This window comes from Netta rufina, assembly GCF_964035555.1.
Source record: "Netta rufina genome assembly, chromosome: 23".
NCBI classification, from domain to species: domain Eukaryota; kingdom Metazoa; phylum Chordata; class Aves; order Anseriformes; family Anatidae; genus Netta; species Netta rufina.
In genome coordinates, this window is record NC_140147.1 from 1,670,672 (window position 1) to 1,697,600 (window position 26,929).

At 42.5% G+C, this 26,929-nt stretch overlaps 1 protein-coding gene across 1 annotated transcript in view; it reads right to left on the reverse strand.

The window, feature by feature from the left end:
* CSMD2 (CUB and Sushi multiple domains 2) overlaps positions 1–26,929 on the reverse strand; it is a gene marked incomplete at both ends in the record, with an annotated part of 284,745 nt that overhangs the window by 223,462 nt on the left and 34,354 nt on the right. Inside the window, one exon of the mRNA XM_084300478.1 lies at positions 19,793–19,905. Coding sequence (XP_084156604.1) covers positions 19,793–19,905 — 113 coding nt within the window. The remainder of the gene's footprint in view (positions 1–19,792; positions 19,906–26,929) is intronic.

Here is a 26,929-nt window from a genome sequence, read left to right on the forward strand (position 1 = left end):
CATAAAAGTTACAGGCATCCCACAAAGGAGGGAGAAAGTTATATAAGTGTCTCTTCGTTAATGAACTCCACACGGCAAAAGCCTTTGTCGGCCTCCACCAGAGCAACTTTTAAAGTGTGGACTTGAACAGCACAACACTTGAACCAGACGCCAAGTTCAGGCAGCTTCAGGATGCTGTGAATTGCCTTGAAGTGAGAAACCCCAAAGTGCTGCGACCACAAGGCACCACGCGGCACTCCTCCCATCGCTTACACTGGAGCAATCCAAAGACTTAAGCAATGTTTAAAGACATCCACCCACCTGCTTCTGTAAACGCAGGAAGATTTGACTGAAAACAGGGAAGCCTTTGTGCAGCAAGACAGAAGGAAACCATTAGAAGACTGGGAAAAAAAACTGTTATTGTCCTACAGCCCATTTATTTCTGGTGCCATCAGCCAGTTCCCACAGAGGCTGTGGAGCATCCTCCTCCCTACAAGCCCTAGTACTGGGGTACCGTGGGCCCCAAAGGGCCCACAGAGCTGGGAGTGGGATGCGGAGCCCCAGTAGGGCTCAGCCCCACAAAGCTCCATCCCACCAGGCTGCTCCCTGGTACGGCTGCAGCCGTGACGAGAATTACAAGTGCTAGAAAGCTAGCCGAGACCTGAGTTAAATTGGATATATTCCACAGCAGAGACAACAAAGCTTAACAACATGTGGCATTTATATAATATTTTACATGTTCAAAGCATCGTTTAGGTATTACCTGCAGCTCAGGGTCAGCTAGGCTGGAACTCTATTTAGAACTAGTTCTCCTGGGATTCCCGATAATGGATGCTTCACTTGTACCAGAAAAAAAAAAAAACAAAAAAACACAAAAATAGATCTGTTTAGGAGGTAGCACAGCCTGCATGCTTTCACTGCAACCTACAGTCTCAGAAGAACAACAGATTTTTTCCAACTCTCAAGTTTTCCTTTTAATTTGACTTCTACACAGAAGATCGTGACAATGCACATTGAGAGGTACAAGCTCAGTTTAACTCACATTCCAGATCCCAGGTCAAGGAGAGCATCAACAGCCAGAGAAATCATCTTCTGATATATAAATGGAGCCGCTGATTTGAGGCAGGATGAATAATACAACTTTCAGTTACCTTTCCCAGCTACAAGTGCACTTTAAATTCCTCATAAGCATAGCAAACGGTGGCAGTCTCTCATTTCAGAGAGCGGCTTCAAAGGGTGCGTGGCAGCAGGATCACGACCCTCTTACTCAAATGCAAACTTCTTTTATCCAACTCGGGGAGCCACAACTCAAGCAGCACAGCACTCGTTCCTGACCTCTCCATTTCCATCAGGTCTCCTCTATGCCTTGAATTCGTGAGCAGGCTGCCAGCTCAGGGGGACACCGACGTCATAAATGAGAAGAGATGAAAGTGCTGGAAAACAGCTTAGGCAGAACGCATCCAAAAAGCATTTACGGACAACTGTGATGCATTCACAACAGAGCACAACTGCTAATGACATCCCAATATGACATATCCTAGCATAAACTCATTTCTCCTCCCACTGTTTCTGCAAGGCTGGTCTAATTTTATAGGATGAGTGCTTACATGGCAGGAACTGGGTAACGGTGAGATCAATGACTGCAAGAATTTTTAATTAGCATGAAGGTTCCTCCGCATTAGTTCAGAGAATTAAGAAACGCTGCAATGTCTGAAAGGTTAATTCTGAGAGACTCTAGGACCCGAATCTTTGTCTATGACACTGAAAACAAAAACCAGGCTAAACAAAACCAGCCATGACATTAATGTATTTCATTAAAAAATAAGTAGGAGATATCTTCACATACACAACTTAGTACATAGAAGAAAGTTATACTTCTTCCCCTCCAAGATGTGTATTAGGTCTAGTTCAGGTGTAACACTGTGCATAAATATTTGAAAGAGTAATCTAAAAAAAATATTGGACATAAGGAAAAATGCTCAGAAAGTAGCCACTTCTTGCAGCAGTAAGCTCTAATGGATTAGTTAGAATGACATTGTAATGCTTTTTATAAAACCCTTTATCTTTTATAACCTCTTTATGAGCTTTTTTGTGCTAAGCTGGAAATATCCAGACATCCCTACTGTTTATGGAAGCAATGACAGACCTGCCAAGTTCCCTGTCCTCCATTCTCAATTGCTGATTATCAAGAATGGAGGCCACAATATTGAAGAAGCAATGTGTATTTATATCTCCTTGGCAAAGAGATATTTTGAATGAACTCTCATGTTTCCCAGTTAGAGATGGATGCAAAGAGGAGCTGAGGACCTCAAAGTTTTAAATACAAAGGAGACAAAAACTCAATTTAGTAACAAAGACAACTTTTCCCTGTTTTGGGACATCTAAATGGACTGAAGTGCCAGAAGATGATTTAGGGTGTTGGCAGGAGATTTCTTGGAAAGAAATTTTGGCAGCACCTTCCAGACTGGAGGCTGTTCCAGTGAGGCTGCATGTACTTATGTGGCTGTTCGGGCACGTATGTTAAGGTGCACACAGGACGACAAGGCTGTGACACACTAATGGCATGTGGTTGAGTATCTGGAGTCAGTAATTCCCAATACAATACCACCTGGACATGAAAATCTGACCCTTTAGAGGAGACAGGCACCTGGATTTACATCACCACTATAAAATGCTACTCATAGATGAAATTGTGCATTCCTTTATTAAGCTCAGCACAAGTTGTGCATTGTGTAACTTTTGTACATTGTGCTTAGCACAAGTTTTGCACAAGCTTTGGCCTTGAAACTAGCTGGAAGATTAGGAAGAAATGGGTAGAACCTATGGAGAAGAACAGCTCTGCAAAAACACAGGAGCTCAGTGAACCTCCTTAGTGCACGTCTACCAGCCGACTCCCCACTTATCCAGGCCAAGACCAGCCAAAAGACAAAGCCTCCACCTGCAGCAGCGTGGCAGCTCTGTCACTGCAAGACAGCCAGAAATGCTGGAAGTCAAATAAGAAAACTGCACCAAAAGTTAATCCTTTGAGTGCAAGGCACTCTGAAAGACCTGGTCTGTCAATCAGCTGGGGCCAGGGTGGAAGAAGGCTCCGGTGAGAGAAGAGAAATGGAGAAAAGCAACTGTTCAGTTACATCCTTACAGATGAGATCTCTCACTGTGAAATTTCCAAGATAAAGCATAGCACAGCGCTTCCCTGGGGGCAGAAGGCAGTCACCGTGACTTTATCAAGTAACTAGTTATAATTTTCATGCAAATAACAAGAATAATCAAATGACTATCACAGCTGTGTCAGCCTGAAGAAAATAACATCAACGGGCTGATCAAAGCAAGCAGCTGACCTCACAGACAGCACGTTCAAGATGGTATCTGTCCTTTCGCAATTCGTTTGCTTTGGTGTGAGCTAAAAATAATAAAAAAGTTACCTCTGAGGCTGCTCGTAACTGACTGAGCACAGCAGCCTTCCAGGAGCACCCAGCGCAGTTATCGGTCGGCATCCAAGGGGTCACAGGCACGCGGAGCCAGGTTTTGTTTATTTTCACTCAGGCTTTGCTGGCACAGAAGTACAAGCAGAATGCATTTGCCATTCCTCAAGGCAAAACACCAGACAAGTCTGTGTGCTGAGGAATGGATGAAGCAGCTGAACAAATGAGGACAAGATCAAACAATCAGCAAGGCTTGTTTGGTTTTCGTGTGTTTGCTCCCACACACACACTTTTTTTTTTTTTTTTTTTTAAGCAGAGGTGTTCTTCTCATCTCTTTTGTTGAGCCTCAGGATAGGATCACACAACTGAGCTTCCCGATGCTGGCAGCCCTGGTTTATTACTGTTTTAGCTGTAAAAACTCCATCTTTCCAAACCAGTCATGGCTGGGGTGATTTTGTTGGATGTTGTGATTTTAACACAAAGATCACAGGACGTGAATCATCTTTTGCACTACTTAATCTATATTCAATTTAGTTGAAATACTGGGTCAAAAATTGTTGGTCCACACACAGGGAATAATTGCATGTTGCTTACTTCTTTGAGAAGCCAATCTAAAACCAACGGAATTAATTTGACGACAGGGAAATTCAGACATAGCTAATAAAAATCTACCCTTAAGGAAATAAGTGCCATAAGTGACACATACTTTGCTTTTCATCTATTGCATAAATTAAAGGTCACACACTTAACTCATACAAACTAAATGATTTTTTTTTCTGATAATTAACTTTATACAGCATATGTTACAGCACTGGGGTGGGCCTGCAATGATGAAAATCAGGAACTTGAAATGAAATCACACATTTTTTTCCAGCTACGGTTGCAATCATTGCGTCCATTGCCCAGAAGGAAAACATTTCCTAAAAGGGTCCTCTTCACTGGGAGCTAACTGGATTGCCATCGATTTACACATTAAAAGGTTCGGGATGAACAGAGATGTGCTTGTGAGTTCGTACTGGACAGTTCTCAGGGAAAGCTGTGTCTGCTGCCTCGCTGGCTGTGTAAGGCCGTCTACTACGTCTAGGCAAAAGATGCACAATACTTTTTTATCAGAACTTGATCTAATCCTGTTGAAGAGAGATTTCATTTCATTCAAACAGGCACTGTTCGTATCAGACCAACATATCTAATAATTAAACACTGTTAAGTTTTTGCACTAAAAGCAAAGGATTATTAGAAAATAATTAGGCATTAAATACTGCCAGGGCAAAAGAGAATGTGTGAAAAACCAGTATTCAGGAATGAATCAGAACTTGTTGCAATTTTCCATAAATGTGTTCCTGGGTGGGTGGCTGAAATCAAATTTTAATATTTTCGGTGACCTTTTCACTTCTTCAGCAAAAGTATTATTCGTTGACCAGAGTTATCTAGCCAAAGGAAACAGGTTGAATAAATTTTCATAAATCTTTTACATCTCTATAGTATGTTTGACTTAGCTTTTTATTATATTTATTGCTGGATTATTTGTTCTTTATTCTGTACTAGGCTTCCTATCTTCTAGAGAAAGATGGGGTTGGTACAGCATTGCCACAAAGCAACATGAGCAACATCAGAACCTCTGCAAGGTGAGAGAAAGCCAGGTTGCATTCATTTTGCCCTACATTTCAAGGATTACTGATTGACAGGCCCAATGCTTACGAATAATAATAATATCGCCGAGCCTTTCGGTGCTTGACTAATCATTGTTTTCCCTCTCTAATAACAGGATGCAGTTGATATGGAAGCATAATAGCATAAAACCAGTGACCTTCCCCACCTGAGAAGACATTGTAGAAAGTGACAGCTGATAAACACGGAGCAACTGGGAGAATGCTCCAGCCATTTCATCTCCAGACACATCTGCCATAATAATCAGGGTAACAACGAACTAGGACTGACGACAATCCCCCGCTCCCGATTCTCCCCCTTCCTTCCGCAGCATTTCATCTCACCATTCCTAATACTTGGGGAAAGAAGCAATTTGCACTTTCTGTCCTGGTGATGCACTCCGAGACTCCCTTAACACAGCCCCAAGCACCTCGACCACTGAATCATCTCAGATCTGGATGGTAAAGCAGATATCCATGTACAAGTACATTTTCATCTAGATGTTGACAGCGTTAGAGGCGCTGTTTCCTGCCACCTCCCTAAAATTGCTGTTAATACTCTCCTCACACCGCAGCAGCTCATGCTCTGAATGAAGCATTGCTGCTTCTGCTCAGCCCCGAATAGCTGTACGTGGCATTTCCCAAACACAAGCTGCAAACATGTTTAAGGAAATGCCTTTTCTCCTACCTGCTATTTCAGATACAGTAATCAATAACAAGAATTGTAAAGGTAACTTAGGACATGAAGAAACTACTAAATCTGAAGAAAATCCTGTATTACATACATATATTACCCTCTTTTTATTTATATGAAGCTGAGCTGTTCTCACAGTAGCTTATATCTGCATGAAGAGTTTATACAGGGAGACATAAAACACCTTGATTTGAGTCAAGGAACGGAAAGGGTACAAAACATGCAAAGAGCACCCTCCATTAATATCCACAGCTGCTGGTGAGTCCTACAGTGGCTGAGAACAGTATTTCAAGGCAAAATCCAAAATATCTGCCCAACATCCTTCAATGCAGGCAGTTTTGCTAGGGATAGACTTGTGGATCTGCATTTGACTATAATTTAGGGACTCCTCTCCACCAGCCCAGCTTGCTCCAAGCCTGGCCTTGAGCACCTCCAGGGACGGGACAGCCACAGCTTCTCCTGGCAGCATGTGCCAGTGTCTCACCACCCTCTGATTAAAGAATTTCTTCCTAATAACTAATCTAAACCTCCCCTCTTTTAGTTTAAAGCCATTACATTGGTTTTGGGGGAAGAAAAGGAGGAGGTGCTCTTTTTTAAATCTCAAATGGCTAACAGCTAATCAGTACTGCCTTCTGAATCAAAATATTTCTCATGGTGAGAACGTATGGTAATCAGACAGATCACCACATGGCATGTGCGTTCACTTCTGGAAGTGGAGATAAGTTAATTCCATACTCATTTAATTTGAATTAAGATGGATTCAGGCTGAGCTGAGCAAAACCTAAACCAAAAGGTGTACTGCACACAGTCACAGGTGTTTAAGCTTTCCTGAAGATACTTTGTCTGGCTGAATACATACATACAGGTCTTTTATTTATTTATTTATTTATTTAATATTTCACCTGCTTTAGTTCTCAACTTCTCTGCTGTAAAAGAATAGAGCAGGCAACTAAAGGATAGGAGACTCCTGCCCTGTTCTTCAGTGCAGCTGATGGAGCAAACAAAAACCCACCCACGAGGAGTAACAGCAACTCCCGGCTTGAGCTACGGATAGAGCAGGGCTCTTCCAGTAAGATGAGCCCCAGCAAGCTGCTTGGAAGTTATTTACTTATTTATAGTCAGGTTCTACTTGGACAGATGACATTTTAATCTCAAACCTGGAAAGAAATACTACCAGGTAAAGAAAAGGGGAAGGAATTACCATCCACCGACTAGGTGGATTTGGACGGATTGAGAGGAGATGTCTCACAGGAGCTTAGATCCAATCAGCACATGTCAGAGGATTTTGTGGGATAGGTTTTCTGTTACGCAGCCAAGCAGGCTTCCATTCAGTCTCTCTGCAAACTGCTTTCTATTTCCCGACCATTACTGCTACGAGCGATAAGTTCAGTTCAGGGCAAGCCACTAAAAGCAACGCTGGCCAGCCCAATCACCTTCTCTTTTTCTGCAGTAATTGCCTTGCCTGCATAATCGAAAGTCAACTAGTCTCCTACTAATGGAGAAAGTGGAGCTTAAAGCTAATTTTTTGTATCTAAATTGCTACATATAGACAGTTTTAGGCTGGATTTTCAGCAGTCCGCCCCGTAGCTTCCTCTGAAGTCAGAATTTCAATGGTGGTCAATTTGGAAGAAAACAATGAAAAAACTACTCACACTGGCAATAATTAAAATTGGCCAATATATCTTGTAATGACAAAAAGATCCACAGCTTTGGAGAATATCTAATTTTCATAGCCTTGATCCATTGATGAGGGAACTGGGAAACCAGCAGAGAGAAGTAAACCAGAGCAGCAGCTGCGTTAGCAGCAAGGAGGATTTGTTCAGAGACCAGAGACACCACCCTCAGCATCTCACCTGCCTTTCTGTAGCCACCATGGCTGTACCTGCTTGAGCACATTGTGCGTGTAAGGATGAGATGGTAATGAAGGACGGACAAGCCTTTTAACCAAATTGCCTTGGCAGCAAGTCTGCAATTTTCACACAGCTCATTAGTGGTGACTTTTTATGGAAATGTATGCTGAAACAAAACCAAACGCATCTAACAACTACATGTTCTGCAAATAGATTCCTTGATTGAAAAGAAATGGCTCTATTATATGCAAAAGAAAAAAGGAGCAAAAAGGGAGGAAAATGAAGGTCTGTCAGGAAAGAAACAAGATCAGAGTCCTTCACAAGGTACCTTCGTGCTGCTGTGCTGAGACTTCAAGGTACCAACTCTCAACACCTGCCACCTGCACAGGCAGGTACAGCAACACAGAACTGGCAAGCGCATCTCAGGCACAAACAGCCCTCGAGTCCAAAATGCCAGGAAAGCACAAGCAATACTAAATCTTGCAATTTCTTTACTATTGTCTGCTCTTCCAAACACCCATCTCTAAAATGGACTGATCCACAGAGCAGCTGCGGTGCGATGGGAGAAGCAGCAGGACCTCCTTGACAGCAAAGTGTCCCCATATTGTAGCTGGGCAAGTGTCACTTGATGTTTGTTTAGATGCTTGATACTGGATCCTATTTGCAAGGCATTATTTCTGCTCTCCTGCGTCTGCACTGATTGATCTCGTTTGCATATGCAAATCAAATGCCAATATGAGACACTTAATATTCCCTCAACTTCATTTAGTGCTGCAGCAGCACGGGTCAATATCTCACTCCATCCTCCAGTACATGGGGAGGGGAGGGGAGGGCTCTCGCTGAGTCAGCAAATGCTAATAAGCTTTGCTGCTTTCAAGTCTTAAAATCAATTAGTAGTAAATTAAGGCAGACTTGCTGGGAGCTCATTTAAGTAATAAAAATCTTTTGTATAGCTAAAAAGAAAAGAACAAGAAGGTTGGTTTTTCCTTCCCCGGTTCCCCTGGGAGGTGTTTTAATCAGAAGTCATAATGGAAAGCAATGCATCTGCCGCAATGTTTATTGAGAAGGGGATCTGCTCTGCCATTTTTGCTGTCTGCAGAGGTACAGCAGTAATGATATTCAGAAAACACCCAGTCCTTATTACTAAATTTTATTACTGAGCTCGGACATAGTTAAACTCAATGAACGGGGTCACATCCTGCCCTTGAACAGCATTAACGTACCCAGGAAGAGGAACTGAGAAAGATACATCCACATCCAGCCCTCTGCCCTGTATTCCAGACACCCAGCCCACACTGCAGTGGCTCTTTGCTTGTGTTGATGCTTACAAAGCAGTCACAGCACCAAACATTCCACCATGTCCATATTATGAGCACAACAAGTTTCCTGGAGCAAGCACTGCATGAGAAGATGCAGCAGCAGCAGCTTCAGCAGCCCCATAAAACCCCAGCCTGCAGTCTCCCTGCTGCCTCAGACCCTGCCTACCCACTGCAGACACCCCGAGCCCCCCATCCAAGCCCCTGGCTCACCTCCCTGTGCTGAGGGGTGCTCAGCACCTACCACCAAGTCTGGAATTGAGGGACTGCACCAAGCAGACCCACTGAAATCGGAGCTAAGCAGCTGAGGACCTGGCGCAGCACTGCTTCAGCACAGGCTCACCCCAGCCTGCCAGAGGAGGCTCAGGCAGGAGGCCTGATGGCACTGAGGCTGAAGGCACATCCTCTCCCTCACATGCAGCTCCTGCAAGGCTCCAGGGCCCAGAGTTCGCTGCTCTGTTGAGGTGCCACTACAGATGGCACAAGCCACACACTTACCTGACCTTGCAGCCATCACCAGAGGCTCTCATTACTCAGAGCTGAGCTGCATCTCAGCTGGCAGCAGAGCTGATTGCAGCTCTCTGCACCTGGAGGTATTTGCACCTGAACATTGCCCACACCTAAAGAGAAGCGCCCCTCGTCGTGCTTCACAAGGAAACGGTGGCTATCCCAGCTGTTAACATTTATTTCTTCATTTTCCAATTGATATTTTTTTATTTGAGTGCCTGACTACCTGATATAGCGCCATGCCCAAACACTGCAAGGGGCAAACTTCTGGTTTAGTGGCTTCATTCTACTTCAATTTATTGGACATCATCTGCAAGCATCAGACTGAACAGCACCTCCACGGGTTCCTGCCATGGCTGTGAAAAATAACACAGCCACCACTGTCATGCCAGGTCTCCATTCACCTCCCTTTCAAGGCTGAAAGGCCACTGATGACTTGAGTAAGTTTCTGACCATGAGAACGGTTTCATCCACGTAACAAAAAGGAGTAAATAGAAACTGGTAACTGGAAATAAAGAGAAAATTAGGGTTTACAAACCAGCTTGAGACTTCAGGTAGCTTTTTGCCCTTTGGAAGTTGTTTACAAAGTTCGTCTAAGGTACCAAATTCTGAAGGTTTTTGTGTGTTACCTGCAAAGAACATATGCCTGCCACGTCCTTCAGAGCTAGCACATGCCAGCAGCGAGGGGTGGCAAGAGGCAGGGGCAGGCACCGGGGGTGCTCCAGCCGACTGCTGCTGACCAGCCGGGTGTTTTGCTATTTCTCTCTCCAATTTTGCACTCCCCAATCCACCCACGTGACTGCGCAGAACAGCTGACTGTGCAAAAACCTATTGTTGCAAGATGCACATGGTACATTAAGTGAAACAGGAGCTGCACGTCGTGAACAGCTGATGAGAAACAGGGACACAGCTACGGAGTCGAGAAATTCTGGAAAAACTCCAAAGAGCAGCCATAAAAAAAAAAAAACTGAAACCATACGATATGGAAACCTAGTGCCAACCACATTTTTTTTGCATAACATAGAAATCACTTAATTGGAGACAAAAAAAAAAATCCAATGCCGTGCTTTAAGTCTAATTATACACGTACTGCTCTTCCAGACGCTGGGCTGTGTAAAACAATGCTGTCACTCAATATTATTGACAACAGCGCATTGCCTTACTGCTCATCGGGTGTCTCGCTTTATCATGTACTCCTGATACTAACACTTTGCAGGCAGGAAGCAAACCAGAACGCCCTGTGCTGCCTGAATAGCTGCACGGTTCGGCACAGCTCTGACAGCGCTCCCCAAATGTAATCCTAAAAGCAATGTCAGGAGCCCTACAAGGAGCGTGGTGAGCACGGTGTCCTCCTGCTCCTCACCTCCCCACCGGGCTCCTTCCCAGCCACGCCATGCCAGACGCTCCGGCGCAGAGGAGCAGGCACGGAGCTGTTGCAGGGCTCTGCTGCGCTTTAACCACTTAGCACCAAGCAGTGCCACTGCGTCACTGCCTCCTTCAGCAAGGCTTGAGCCCCTTCTGCTTCCTTCCAATTTATTGCTTCTTGACGAGCAGCAGTGCCAAGGAAAGGGATAACACCTATTTTTTGTTCCTACCCTTTATCTCCTGCATGGTGTTTATTATGATCAATCACACTTTTTGAAGCGATTATTATCTATTAACTGTTGAGGTGGATTGGGACATTTCAGACAGGAATATCAACACCCAAATATGTTTTCTGGAATTATTGCTTTGTTTTTAAGCAGTTCTTTTACAGCCATTTGGAAACAGCAGTGTGACCCAAAACAACTTATCCATGAACCCACTAAAAATAAATATTGCTAAAAAGTGCATGGAGCCAGCACAGCCAATTTAGGATCTCAGCTGCTGATTTCTTGGCTGCCTTGAATGCTCTAAGCAAGTTACTGCAGCAAAATAAACTCTAATATAACAATTTTTGAATTAGAGTAAGATGAGAACTCCTGGGTCATCTGTTACTGTCCTCTGCTATTTCATTGCTTCTCCATATGGTGGGCTACACACAAAAATTAACACAAATTATTTTTCAAATGGATTAGCTGAACTGCATTCAAACCTGGGATAGGTACTTAATTCTGAATTAAAACACTAATTCCATTTAGTTTAATTCACTTTGGAGGAGAATTAGCTCTGGAGCTGCCTTTCCCCTCTTGACGGCAGTCACCATGTGCTGCAGCCCCTGCCCAAACCCCACAGCCTTCCTCTGCCAGCCCCGACCTGGGCTGAGCCTGGAGCAGGGGCCCTGTTGGGCTGCTGCTGCCCACTGGTCCTTCCTAAAGCAAAAATCACCACAAGCTACAGACATCTGGTCCCCAGAACCAGAAAAAGTACTGAATTTGTATCTGCATCTCTCATTCATGACACTTTCCTACAAATCTGCTGCTGTGGTTTGCAGCAGTATTCAAGTAACGAATCCCATGGTCTCCTGGAATATACTTAGAAAGTGCTGGTCGGTCCCAGAGCCATAGCCATACCTGCCCTACTGAAGCACTCCCAGTGTGCTCCTTCCACCTGCTCCTTTCAGAGCTCCAAGACATTAACATTCAAGATTTAAACACTTCGGGAAGTTTTTAGGTTCTGCAGTCCTACAATACAACAGTTGGGAAGTTTTCCAAAATTTAAATTCATTTGGAACAAATTAAATATAAAGGGATGATGTAATGAGCAGAGCAATCCTCACTTTTTTAGTCATCAATGCACTATAACTAATTCCATCAGCATGTTTTCAGAAGGGCAGCAGCATTTGGTACCAGCATCACAGGAGATGCTGGTGTTCAAAAAACTGCTCATGGACAGGAGCACAAAGTGTAGCCTGGTTTTCCTGTTTGCAAACTAGAGACAGCTGAAAGATGCCGGAAGGAACAACCCAGCTATGCATGTCTGCTGCAATCATCTGCCGTCAATTAGTTTAGAACAGTAACGAACATCTCAGAAATAGCATTAAAACCTCTCAGAGACGAAGGGGCATTCTGAACCCGCTGTTTCAGTGTTGGCACCTTCAGAGAAACACCGTTTTATGGCTTCCCACACTGTTCTTCTCCATAGCTTTATCTCTACGAGCCATGAGGACTACAAACTTTTTTTTTTTAATTAAAACTTTGATTCCAAAACAAGCTCTTTAATAATGAAAAGTAACAGGGTGGATTCAGCATGGAACCCTGGCTGAGTACACATTTAGGAACCATTTCACCAGTTAAAACCACCACTGAAGCAGTACATCAAGCACTACAGTCTAATACTGCTCCAATCTAAAAATGCAGAGTGCTGTGCTCACCTGAAATTTAGAAGAAATTTGAAAACAGCAAAATGCATCTGTCTCAATAGGAAAACAGTATAAATATGACACTATCAGTTTGCATTTAGCATCATCTTAGCCCTCAGATTTCTTATACATCCTTTAACAGTCAAAGGCTTGTACCTCAAGCTTAAAGAAACCACCTGCAAAGAAAACCAGCAGCAGTTACAATCACACTCCTCATCCCTGTATGAATTTTCCTTATCCTTTTTAAAGGGAACCATGCAATGCCACTGGATTCACTACGAACTTGGTGCTGTCTGCTGACTCACTGACCTCCATCAGCATCACGGGATGTCCCAGGGAGGCTCCCTTCCAAGCAGGACTCCAGCATGACCCTACTCAGCTTGGGAGATGCACAAGGAGGGGCAGAGGGAGGGAGCCAAAGCTAAATCCTTCCCAGGCCACAGCTGATACTAAAGTTAGGAGGCACAGTAAACAAAGAGCAAAAATTCCCACTAAGGTAAGGTTTGTTAAGCATTGCAGATAAGGATGAACTGACCACAGGAATGGCTGGAAGTAAAGAACTCCAGCTACTAAAACAAGAAGCCTAAAAGGAACATCAGACATTCCTTGAAAGCTTTATGCCACACACTTAACAGTCCCAATAGTAAGCAGACTGAAGTTAAAGATGCTGCTAAAGAGCCAAAATGCTCTGGCATCAAGATCCATGTACTCAGCTGAAGGCCTGTTTGGGTTTTGAACACATGAAGCCACCTCTCACCAAGATTCAACCACAGTAACATCCAGCTTCGAGGAAAAAATGAGCAGCAGAACAGGACACCAAGCTTCCATCCTTCTCACTGTCACCAGAACAAGGGTTAACCTGTACTTTACTTTGCTGCAAGATTCATGTTCATTTGCCTTAGTCTGAAAAAAGAGAAAAAGCATCAATCCGGTAAATTTACCACAAGCCCCGTATGTCTCAGACTATGATTTAGGTACTGAGAGAATTGGGACCCAGCTGGAGGTTTAAATGAACCCAATACAGCGTTCGCTCAGAAGGCAAATTGGTGTAAAAAGTACATTTAGTTATAGCTTTAAAAATTTTAGCCTATTCAGTACTAGCCTGGCAGTTCGGAAATTTATTTACCCAGATGGAGAAAATGCTCTGAGCAGGCACCGGACAAGCATGAGTCACCCCGCCATCACCACCCAGCCCACAAAGGCAGCGTGGCCACACCATCTGCGGGCTGCTCCCCGCTGCTTTGCCACCCCTTCCTTCACTACCTCCAAGCCTTAAAGGCTCTTCAGTTCCCTGTAACTCTGACCCTTCAGTGCCATCTGCAAGCAAGCAGAAACGAAGTACCTAACCTGCTACCGAGGAACTTACTTGCAGTCGGTGAATCTCATCTGAAGCATCTGAGCCCAAGTTTTACTTGAGGCACAAAGAAAGCAGAGTCAAATTTTCAGAAACTCTTCCCCGAGTTTTGTGTTAAAGTCTTGTTTTCTAAAGAAATGATATGGGCATCCAAATGCCTACACCTCAGTCTTTGAAAAATGAAATCGTCATTTCTCAGTTTATCAGAGGACTGCCAAAAACTGCACATTCTCCAAGACCCTAGGTAATTTAAGAAAAAAAAAATGTTTATATATTTATTAAGGACACTGTTGGTCTAAATCATACTCAGAAGCTATGTGGACAGCTCTATTTGCAAAAATCTTGAATATTCCTCCATTAACGGGGCAACTGTTACTGTAAAGTCAAATTACAGATGGGAAAATGGAGACATGAAGCAGTTTCACTTGTGCACTGTGACAATACATCCACAGAGCAACAGTCAGGAAACGTTCAGGTTGAGCAAAAGCAATGGGCAAAGATGGACAGGAACCAGTTTTTAATTGTATTATCTAAATATGTATGCATAATTCCACAAACAACCCTCTAAAGAATGAGATATTTGTGCTTGAGAAAGAGGAGGGTATTTATTATGAAGGAAAACAGTACCATTTACTTGGGGTTGTTTCTCTCTGTATTTAAACGCTTCTAATTTCTTAAAATAAGCAGTGTTCTTCTAGGCATAATTGTTTCTTTTCAATCAGGCACTTAGTGTTTGCAGCTATCAAATTTGTTGCAGCTGTAATCAAACACGATGTCTTGGGAAGGAAAATTTTCACCTACTGTTCAATCTCAGTGCATTACACTGCGCGGTTTTGTAGCCAAGGAGTCCGGAGATCTTAATGAACATTAGTTCATTCTAACTGGACCTCAATTTCTAACTGAACTTTGCTTTTGGGAAAAAAAAAATAAAGGTCTTAAAACAGCATCTATCTTTTTTTTTCTCCTTGTCTGCTTGGTTTTTGCTCACATCCCCTAGGACACCACATTTGGATGCTTTGCTCAGAGGTCGCTGCACTCTTCTCCTGCATCCGACCCAGGACATGCAGCACTCACCCCACTGAGACCTGTGCTCCTGCCACGTCTAACGCCTCCAACCTCTGCAGGAGCTGTAACGCAGAGCATCGGTCAAAACAGAAAAGCTTACTGCAAGATATCCAGGCATTGAGTGCTTCCTTCATGTTCAATAAACACCTAAAGAAGGACCTGTAGAGCCTCAAAGAGTACAAAGGTTCATTAAGCTCATCTCAGTGTTTTACAGCATCGCTCCTGCAACATGTACCTTCAAGACAAGTCTGGGTCTCTCTCCTTAAATCCCTTGCTATTTTTCAAACCCTCAGTACTAAAATGAGGCAGCCAAGCGGTAATGGCTTACAAATAATAATACGATTTTATTTTATACCTATATTAATGAGCTAAAAAAAAAACACCCTTTATTCATCATGAACTGTTATTAGTATTATCGAGGAAGCGATGCAGAATTTACATCAATTTCCTCATATTGTAAAAGACTTGCCCAATTTATTTTAAATGTCAACTCACTGTGTATTCATCAGGTGTGTGGCAGCAGTGATTGTAATTAATTTCACACTGTAATCTAGACATGTGCCTCCATATTAGTTTTGCACATCTTTCAGGAGTAGCAATAAAGGGAAGCATTGGTCATTTTTGGTCACCAAGCCTGCAGAAATATTTTTCACAAGACAAGACAGTCAAGATTCACGTCCTAGTAAAATTCATACTCAGATTATTTATAGCTGCCTACTTCAAAATTCTCCTGCAGTTGAAATGAAATGCAAGACGCTCCACAACAGCTGGTTGGGAATTCTGAGAATAATTTAGTCACAAAATGAAAAAATCCCATAGATTGAGGGTGAACAAGGCTAATTGTGAAATCGTGGTGAATTTAAGGGACAGTTTAGCAGGAAAAAAAATACAAATTTGGGACTGCTATAGGCATGAAAGCACTTAATTTAAATATTTTCTAAAACATATGTTCTGAAGTAGAGGTTCGTAAGAACTGCTTATGTTTAGTAAAAGAATCTCTGAAAATATTCTTCCAACCCAAGTGTTTTCTTTAAATTTAAAAAATCTCTGCTTTCATTTCAGGGAGAAAAACCTGACAATTTCTCACTCCCAGTCATCCTACAGTAGTTGCCCCCGCTCCTTTCCAGATGATCCACTGAACTACAGCTATTTCTGGCAACCTAGTCATGTCTCCTCTCCTTAAATGTGCGACTCCCGTAGCTTTTCCCACAGTCACCACGCCACACAGAAGCTCCTGAATGCTGTCTGTGCATTCATGAATGCAAAGTCATAGCAGCGCGTATGACAAGGAGCCATTCTGGCCTTATTTTGCATGAGAACTGGGAACCCAGACCTCACAACTAACACGAGATCATGCAGAACATCTGTGTCAGAGCTGGGATGAAAGGTTAGGTCTCCAAAGCTGTGACCAAGTACCTTTAACTCAGGGATTCTGCACACACACCCCAGAATTACATTTTCTGAAGCGGTTGTTTCCATTCATCATGAGATGGCTGTGCTGGGGAAAGATCCCATCAGCCTTTCTGTTCACTGTCAGTATTGCCTTGCACAGCAGAATAAATGTATACGGATACAAGCCTCCTAATATTTACTGAGCTTTGAAACAATACTTGGCATCTACAGAAAAAAATCACACAAAAAAAGCAAGAGACTGGAGAACATGAAGAATCAGACAATGAAAATGGACTGAAACAAGCTGGCAACACATACCAAGCTAAATAAAGAAAGATGAGGAAGTCAGAAGACAAGAGCATTAAGGAAGATCTAGGAGTAACACACGTATAAAACACCTATAAAAAAAAAAGTCAGAAAACTGCACGCTCAAGAAGGAAGCATCCCAGCACGGCAGCCCCAGAGCTGGCTTTTTCTCAAATTCTAGTGCTCCTTTGGCATCAAACCTATGTGGGGCTTACAAAAAGCTCTGCAGACTTCCAGAAACTCAATTTGCCTGTGCTCTTATAGCATCCCTAAATGTTCTCACTGTGGAAACGTTTTTAAAAGAATCTGCCACAAATGCATGAAAGTGATCCCTTTTCAGTATGTGAAATGTATACCTTAAGTGCATCCAGGAACAACCATAAATGAATAAACATACATAAATATGAGTAGATATCTGCATTGTTTTCAAGAAATTGCTTGTAAGTGGATTTATTGTGCACACCTTTTAGTAACCAGGTAAGTTAGGAAGATCTTAGTTTAGAAAAAGCCAACCTCAATTTCTGTGCTGCCCAGAGGACCATGGTGGAGCAGATGTCAGTTTAAGTGCAATGGTTTCATATCACTTTGATGTCCCCATGTACATATTTCATTCCTGACTTCCTTTTAAAAAGTTTCGGAGATCTTTTGTTCCAATTTTAAAATTCTGCTTCTTTTTGGTGCATTTCCCAGTGATTGCTTAAAGGGAGGAGAATAATGAACCTGCTTTGATAGCAGATCATAAAGGAGCCATTTACCACAAGGACTCTGATGCATTGTTCCGTCTTTAAACATGAATTATCGAATCACAAGCTATTCACTGAGTTGGAGATTACCAATGAACTGAAACAGCATTGCAGCAGCAGTATGTGCCTCTCTGATCAAAACCACACTTATCTCCTCCTTTACTCCGAGTTAACAAAATTCACATAGCAAGTACCTTGTTTGGAGGAAGGTGCAGAGCTGCACTTTCAGCAAGCCTCCATCTCTGAAAGTAAAGCTTTAATTTACAACAGTGTCACTCAGTGGTTCAATATTTATTTATTTATTTGTTTGTTTTTCTACCAGAAACGCACTTGGTTATCTGCCTTAAAGCCTCCTTACCACCAAACTTCAGATAATTTAAAACACGTGACTGAAGCCCTGGAGCAAGCCTGTGTACAAGATTACCTGCTGAATCAAGGTGCTGCAGAAAGCCAGGGACTTGGCACGAGGGTACCAAAAGAAGAAAGGAGAACACAGCTCTACGAAAATTCAAGTCATACACATTTATCCCTCTTATGTGGCCAGCTAAATCTTAGAACAATCTTATCGGTTCTCAACCATCAGTAACATTCAAAGCATTAAGGGGAATGGGGATGTGACCTTCATTCTTCTGATGTTCCCAGCACATTTATTTTCACCAAATGCCTCTGTGTTGGAAGTGACCCATCCAATATTTTTTTTTTTTTTTTTTTTTTTTTGCTAAAACTACACTTAGCCAATAAACATCATGAGACATGCAGAAGGGCCAGTATGTTGGGGAGGTAAGGAATTTATATTCAGCAAAAACAGAGTTTTCCATAGAAAAGTTTTGCACAATTCTGACTTTATGTAAAAACTTTGGCACAGAAGTATGGCTGGAAATGCCTGGGCAATGAGGGATTGATCTGAGAAACCAGGCTAGTACAGCAGGGAGTCATACAAAGAACTGTGCAAAAAACCCTGTGCAACTAAATGCCAAAAAAATCAATTCTCAAAGTCAAGGAAGTACAAAAACAGCTCTGTGTCCTCTATCACACAGTTTGGGATCCATGTACTGTCATGTTTATCAGGCATAATGATTGACATTTCTAGCAGAGGTTCTGCAAATGGGATGGGATCCATTTGTCCTCGCTGTGCTCTCCTAAGCTGACAGCTGCCACACACCACCAGCCAAGAGCATCCCCGGCAGACATTTGCCCTGTGAACAAACAGAGCTTGGTCTCCAACTGAGATGAACAACTTCAGCACCATTGCCTAGCCATAGCGAACACCTGCTATAAACACTGATCACTTAAATAAAACATCCTGGTGCTACTGCTGCCTCAAGGAAGAGCAGAGCTTTTAAATGCCCTCTAATTTCTGATTAAACAGAATTCTCCTGAACCTGAACAATTGTCAAGTGCAGAAAACTGAGAGACTACATCATCATCTAAATGAAGGCATCTACTTGGTTTAATGCATTGGGTAATTGGCCAGTAGGACTCATTACCAAAAGCTATCATTAAGGCTAAGAACTTCTTAGGACTCCAAAGAAAAACATTTACGGGGATAGAGACAACATTCAAGGCTCAATAATTAACGGAAGCGTAACTCAAATTTAAACATGGTTAATCTGTCATTTGCCCAGCAGTACCAGCTCATATCACAGTCACGTTCTCTCTTCTAATACAAACAGTTCTTTCGTGTATTTGAAAACTTCCAGTAGTGGAGGTCCAAGATTTTTTGAAGCTACCAAGCCTTCACCTCCACAAGCACCAAACACTGAGTGTTATTTATGACAAGAGACACAGGCAGGGAATTTAAATACTTTGAGAGGAAGGTGCAGGGAAAAAATGACAAGGAAAGAGAATGTAAAGAAAAATGCAGCAATCTCTGAGCTCCCTGGGCACCGCTCTGTACTCCCCATTAGCTCAGCTGTAAATTCCAGTGGCTGCACAGGGTGCAGTGTTTGCTGTAACCTGGTGGATTCCACTGTCAAATTCCACACTACCCTCCTGTCTCAGTCACTCTAGCTGTTGGAGTAAGCTTTTACAGACGTTTTGAGCACAGATGCTAAGGGAAAAATACATTCACACCCTTGTAAGGGATCAGCGATTTGAATTCTGAAAAAAGAGGATCAAACTGCAGTTGAACCAGACACTTCTGTCCTGGATTAATGTCTGCGTATCTCCATATATCACATCCTACCATAAGAGAGTGCAAACACAATTCAAGACAGTTACTGAACTGGGCAGACTTACCTTCATAGTTTGCCTGGAAGCCTTGAGCACTGACCGCATAATCACTCACAAGCCATAAGGACAGCACAACCCCTGTACTCACAATAGGAGCAGGCAGCTGGAAACCCGTTAACCTGAAAGAAATCAAGAGGAAGGTTACACTCACCATTGCTGCCTTTGATCTGCCAGCAAAACGACGAGTGGGGGGCAGCTGCCACTTTGGACAATGCACCACAACCTGAAAGAGTTAGGGGGATCTTCAGAGCTCGAGAAACCAGACTGAGAATAGAATATCGAACAGTTCACTTGGAAGGAACCTGCAAAGATTGAGTCCAACTATTAAAGAGCTGTTCTTCAAATGCTGGGCAAACCCATCCTGGGCTTGTAATGCCTTCTGGCTTATCAGAGTATCTACTACATGCATTTCTTCATCGACCATATTTTTAGCCGTTTTATCTGCTTCACATCTTATTTGCTGAATGTCTGCTTGGCAGTACCCAGCTGCAAACCCCTGCTCTGGTCTCAGAGGTGTCACTGAGCCCTTTGGAATAACAGGCCTTATCCATGAAGTGGGAGCAATGTTTCAGGCTGCCGAGTGAGCCCAAGACATCATTCAATAGTGTTTATAACACATTTTGAGAACCTAGGAGTAAAGAGCATTGCACAAACTACATTAAAGCAAACAATCCAAAATAGCAGAAGAGAGCAGACAATAAAACTGACATTACCAATTAATTAAATACCATCAGGGTGGCTGCTTATTGAGTATATGTTCTGTAGTTTTGCGATGTTTTGAATCATGTTTCTGGAAATCCTCCCCTCCCTGCCTGACACTACAAGAACAATCCCAGAGATGGCACTTTTTCATCCAGTGACCTGATATCTAACAGGTACCACAGTAAAGATCATAATCCTCAACTCTAATCACTGAGGAAATCAAAGCCTACAGAGATTAATTTATTTGCACAAGATGACCAAACAAAAAGAAGAACTGTAGAAAAAAGGTGACAAGTCTATTGAATAGAGCACAGACAGCACTGCACAAACACAGGCCACTTTTTTCGGACTCTCCCCGAACCCCTTGCAGACTCACAGCTAAATGGCAACTGTTATTTTTATTAAAAACATTACAAAACTTTTTTTTTTTTTTTTTTTTGGTAAACTAGCTTTATTAGATCCCAAATCCCTGTTACTATATTGACACAGCCAATGTACATTTCTCACAAACAATTACAGTTTTATAACTTATAATCCATCTCCTTCTGCTTGGCTAAGGTGATTTACATAATAGGTTTGCATAAGAAGCTTTTTTTTTTTTTTTTTAAAGCAGTCTCATTAAATTCTTGCCTGCTGTTACCAAGGTCAGATTCACACCCAATCCCCAATGCCTGATAACCGTGCTGAAACCAGGACTTTTACAAAAATGTAGAAGGAGCAGTGACTGATGATACTCACTGCCACATGATAGGTGGATCACGACCAACACACGCAGTATAGTAAAAATGGTTCCTATAAGAGAGAAAGCTTAATGATTCATACACACATATGCAGTTGCTCATCCCACTCTTCTTAGACACCAGTTAGTCTTTCTTAAAGAAAAGCAAAAGATCCCTAGTGATGTACTACTCCTTAGGAAATACCTACAAATATGTATTTCATTTGAAGTTATCTCCTTACCTCCTGTATTATATGGAATGAAAAGAAAAAAAGAAAACAAAAAACAACACTCAGACAACAAAACCAACTCTTTATTTTCTGGGGCCACCATCCTCTCTGCCCACAGGCCCAGGGACCAGCACACTGTAAGCTCCAGCCCAAGCACTTTCTCCTTAAGTTTGCCACCAGCCCCCTGCAACTTTCAGAGACAGTAAGCGAACTTCCCTTCCCTCCCTGTTCCTACTCTATTCCTAATTTCATAAACTTAAATATTATGTCAAATAGATTGAACTACCCGACTCATGAAAGCTGACATGCTCTGCCTGAGAACCTTATTAAAGCAAAATTTTCAGTTGTCAGCAAAATTCATGCAGTTGCCAATGATGGCAGTCACGACTTAAATGTCAAAGAAGTACTTACCAGCTCTCAGCATAAAAGCCATTGTCTATACAAGTTGAAAGAACAATTGCTCCTGTTCATTCAAAATAAAAGATTCCAAGATTATTTTTTGCTAGGATTCACACAGTTTTACTGTGCACAGAACCAAGAAAGAGTGCCATAGTTTGCAATTTTTATTGCAATTTAATTAAAATGGCTTATTGAGACCCTCACATGTTAAAAAAAAAAAAAAAATCCAGGAAACACATGGACCAATTTTAATAAAAACATACAGGGACAACAGAATGTCTTTACTCCTTTATCATTACACAAGAATTAGTTACCAGAAGTCTGTGCTTTTTATTTCCAAAGGAGATCTCTGTGAACTATGTTTTTGCATCAGAGATTCTGTTCACAGGATGTACTAGTAGGACCCCACTTCACAGATGTTGATTTTAATTCAGGGCAACATTTACATGTCTGCTTACCTGAAAGCAAGTGCACATGTCCCATAGGAGTCAATGGGAATTATGTGCTACCTGAAACAAAATTGCCCTTAAGCAGATATTCGTACTTTCTAGTTACAGGGCCTTGAAAGGGAAGCATGGCCTTTGTACAAGGGCATGAAGTGATAGCAGAAGTTTGATCTCAGTCTTTCTACAGATCCCACACTGACTGAACAGACAATTTTTACAGGAACCTCTGGGCTTCCAGAAACTCTAAAAATTAACAAGCAAACCCAACCATCTCTCAAAGGACTTAACTTTGCATGTTTGTTTGCATCCATCTAGTATCCCTGGTATGGCCAGTGGGAGATGGGCTGCCTGTTGGCGCAGAAGGTGACCAAACACCATGTCTTGCCCTTCAGATCTAACAGCCTACCTGCCCACAAAATAAATGAAAATGCCCCCATTAATGCATGAAAATGCTAAAACTAAACTTATTCATAAAGAAGCAGGGAATACTCAGCAATTAAGATATCTATATGGCAACGCCTACCTTCTCTGCTATGGATTTCCATCTTATGGACTGAAGACCTGCACTAGGCATGTCACAGAATTAATTCCACCTGTTCTCCACTAGAGCAGAGGTTTCGTCTCAGTCTTTCTACAGACTGCAGCAGCTGCAGTCCAAGTACAAGTTATGACTTGCCTCTTCTTAAACCTTCAACCAACACACACACAACTGCAGTTTCTCCTTTCTGATGTCCTCATCTTTTCCAAGCAAGAGAGCAGACAATATTCTCGTGAGGAAACTGTAATTTAATTTAACAAGGCCAGTGCCTGTAAAACCTCAGCACGCCCGTTCCAAAGAGCCAGGAACAGCCAAGCGTGGCAGGACACCCTGCCTCATTTTGACCTGGCTGCTAAACTGTCCTCAACGCCTTCCTCCCTAAATCTGCAGCCCAGGCAAATTTAAAGCATGGGCATCAACATGATTGCTGAGAGAATACGAAATCATTCCCAAACAGCCTCATATATGAAACAGTAATTCTGATATCACTGTTATTTAGTGTAGCAATAAAAAAAAAGATGTATACACTAATGAGAAAGAAAAGCAGCAAACTCCATTCCTTGTTTTTATTAAGGGCCATAACAAGAAGGTGAGGGCAGTAATAACAGCACGAATAATCATCTTCCATTTCTTCTCTACCTCTAGCCAAATGGATTATTGAGTGATTATCCCCTTAAGTTGCTTGGGGCCAACACTGATTGTGTGAGATTTTCAATGTGTTTTTCATTGGCTTAATTCTGTTCCTACTGTGAGGAACCAAACTAACCCAGTGCCAGAAATACCACTTCATAAGCTTGCCCTTGCATCACAGCACAGCAAAATCAATAAACCAAAACAAATCAAAACAGAAATCCCCCATCTCCAAGTGCATCCTTCCTCACACTTTGCCCCAGGTTTACCCCAGATGCTGTGGCTGTACCGCTCGTACCGCTGCCTCACACAACAGCTGGGATACAAGCGGTCAGGCCCAAGGCCTCACAGTGCCGCTCGCCAGGAGCCCAGCGGCTTCCCTCACGGCACAATACCAGTGTACCCCATGTCACCAGAGCCTTCCTGATGAAAACTTGTCCCATCTGCCCACCCAAGGAGGTGAACACCACACACAGGCCCCCTGACTGCTCATCTCAGCAGGTTCGGCCTGTGGCCGTGTGCTCTTTCTGCCCCAAAGTCTCGGCCGGGACAGGCCGCCTCAGCCCCTTTCCAGCCGCTCTCCTCCACCCGCTGCACGTTGCTGTCCCACTCCGTCAGGTACAGAGCTATCATACACTGCGACACAGGCTCCCATTTCGGAGTGCAGGTGCCGTAATTAAAACCGAGCACATTATTTTTCTGGTAGGATGCCCACCATCAGCTCAGACAGCAATCAAAATAGTTATTGCAGCTGGCAATCCAACAGCCTTTAAAGCATAAATGCTGGAGAAGTGTCTCAGAACATCTAATGAAAACGCATTGGATTGCATCGTTTAACCCAGCATTAAATTACACTACACCATACTTCAGTGACTTTTTCCTGCATGTAATTTAAAGGCACCTATCAGCGAAAATTTCCCAAACAAACCACTCTTTTCACCACATGCAGTCAAAAATACCTGGTTCCGTAAGGGCTGCTCTGACAGCCCTTACTATCCCAGGACAATTTGCAAGTAAAGTCAGGTGTAAGAGTGTTACGGAAATACCAAACCTAAGAGCGTGAGCTGCTCTTTGGGAAACAAAGCCTGGAATCACCAGCCAAGTCCTCTCACACTATAATCCCTGCTAGCAAGGCAGCAAACCAGAGCAGTCATTTGAAAGGTGCGTTCACGAAGTGTTAGACCAATCCATTACCAGCTGGAGCCAACAGAAAGAGCCCAAGAGCTTACAATCAACTTTGAAGCAAATTTTGTGTCTTACTCAGCTAGACAGTTGGCTGACACGCACATAGGAATAGGAGAGAGACTATCCATATGTTCAATCTCTCCTCGGAAAAAATGGGTATAAGATGAGCAGTATTTAATTAATATTTGCAATTTTCTCAATCTTGATGAAAAGAATGTGCCAGCATTGTACTCCAGTTGCTCCGAGAACACCTTCAGAATTGTATGCTTAAAAATTAAAATCTTAAAGGAACTGGAAACATAGCCCCACATACAGTCAGTGGTCATTAACAGATGCCCTCCCCAAGGCTGCTTCATGGGCTATATGTCAAGAAGACAGAAGAACAGATGCAAGAGATCAGGGAATTTATCTGCTACAACCCTTCCCATCTCAGACCTCATTGTAAGTAGATTTTTTTTTCTTTAGAAACAGTTGTGGTGGCCGTGGGGGTGAAGTAGTTGGGGTGGAGTGGGGGAATAAACAGCATCTTGTCATTTCTACTAATACCTGATTTTTACAAACCACCTTTCATCCCTTAATTAATTTCCTCAGTATTTGTCGCCAATTTTTCTCCCTTCCTCTTCATATTTCTTTATTAAATAAAGCAGCGATTACATTAAGATGTTATTGTTTTAAATAACGTATGGACAGAATAACTGGTACCATGAATGTTTTAATTAATCACCAACAAAACAAGCAGAGCATAATCCAAGCATACTTTCAGCTCTTGCATACTGCAGATACACAGAAGTCCCTTCTCCAAGGCAGAACTCACTGGCATTACTTGAACAGTTCTCAGCTCTGAAGTGATGCAGCAAACCACAAAGATCTTGGCTTAACATGATACTGTAGTAACATGCAACCAGTTTCAGTTCACACTTGCACTTATTCAAATTGTAGGAATGATTTATGCATAAAACCAACCTGCTCTTCTTTTGGAGTCAAGCTCCAAAGAGGTCCTGAGCAAGTATCTCCAGAGGCATGCTGCAACCAGCAGTACCAGGAACTCTGCGTAAATTCTCTGTTCACATTTCACAAAGCAACTCCAAGGTACTTCGCTGCCAACTGACACATGTCCCATCTTATTCCATGCTATTTTCCAAACATCCTCTCTGCCCAGATGGTTGATAATTGAGTTGCTTTTAAAATACTATCATCAGCTCACTCCGTCTGATACATTACTGTGTTTTTTCTTACCAAGCCAGTAACAAGCACATCCCCTGAACCCATCCATCAACACATGTTGCGCCTAGACTTTTTCAGAAAGTTTATTTACCTTTTGCTAACAGTGCTCAATCTAACATCATCCGACCAAGCCCACGTGCCAGTGGGACTTAAGAATGAACTGCATTTTCTTCCCTTCTCCAAGCCAAGTATAATTCATCAAGCCACAAGAGTCCTTTGCTTACCTCTCTGACACTGACAAAGGCTTCATTAACTAACACAGTCTCTAGGGACAGTCACAGGGCTCATAAATTCCAGCCTAGATGGATTTCTTTGCTCATTTAAAATGGGTTTTGGGTCAATTCCCACTAGAAATGTGTTATTTATAGGGCCTAAAGCCTCCACAGCCATCTCAAATATATGAGGCCTTCATGGCTCTCAAGCTGTGAACAGAAACTAAGCATCACATTTCAATAAATTTCATTTTTTCCAAACAATGGGACAAGAAGAGGAAAAGCACAGACTTGGAATTTTCATCACATCCCTTCTGTGCTTATTTTGCCTGTACTTTCTCACATAATAGTGAAATCCAAGCAGATCTCTGACAAACCTTGGCAGCTGTATTTCTGGTCTTGTTATTACAAACCCAGAAGAAAAATTCTCAGAGTGGTTCACCAAATTTCAGCAACCTCTTGGCAAATCTGAGCTGATACTCTGAGTAAACAAAGACAAGACTGGATATAAACCAAGTAAGGCTCAGCAGCATCAATTCAAAACTTGGCAGTTTTAGATTATTTCTGACTTTCTTCAAAAAAAAAAAAAAAAAAAAAAAAAAAAAAAAAGTCATTGGGGGTGTGAAATCCAGTAAATGGGGAAAAAAGCCTTGTACAGAGGGTACAGATGCTCTCGGAGCTTTCACAAGCTCCAGGAAGCAATTTGGGGACCTATTGTCTGCCCAACCGGACATTCACAAAGTGATCCAGCAAAGGAAGAAAAGCGCCAAAATTTCACTGAAGTCTCAATAATTGCAGCCTCGAAATGACAGTTCAATGGGACAGGATTTATGTTTCAGAAAAAAATAACACATTCCTC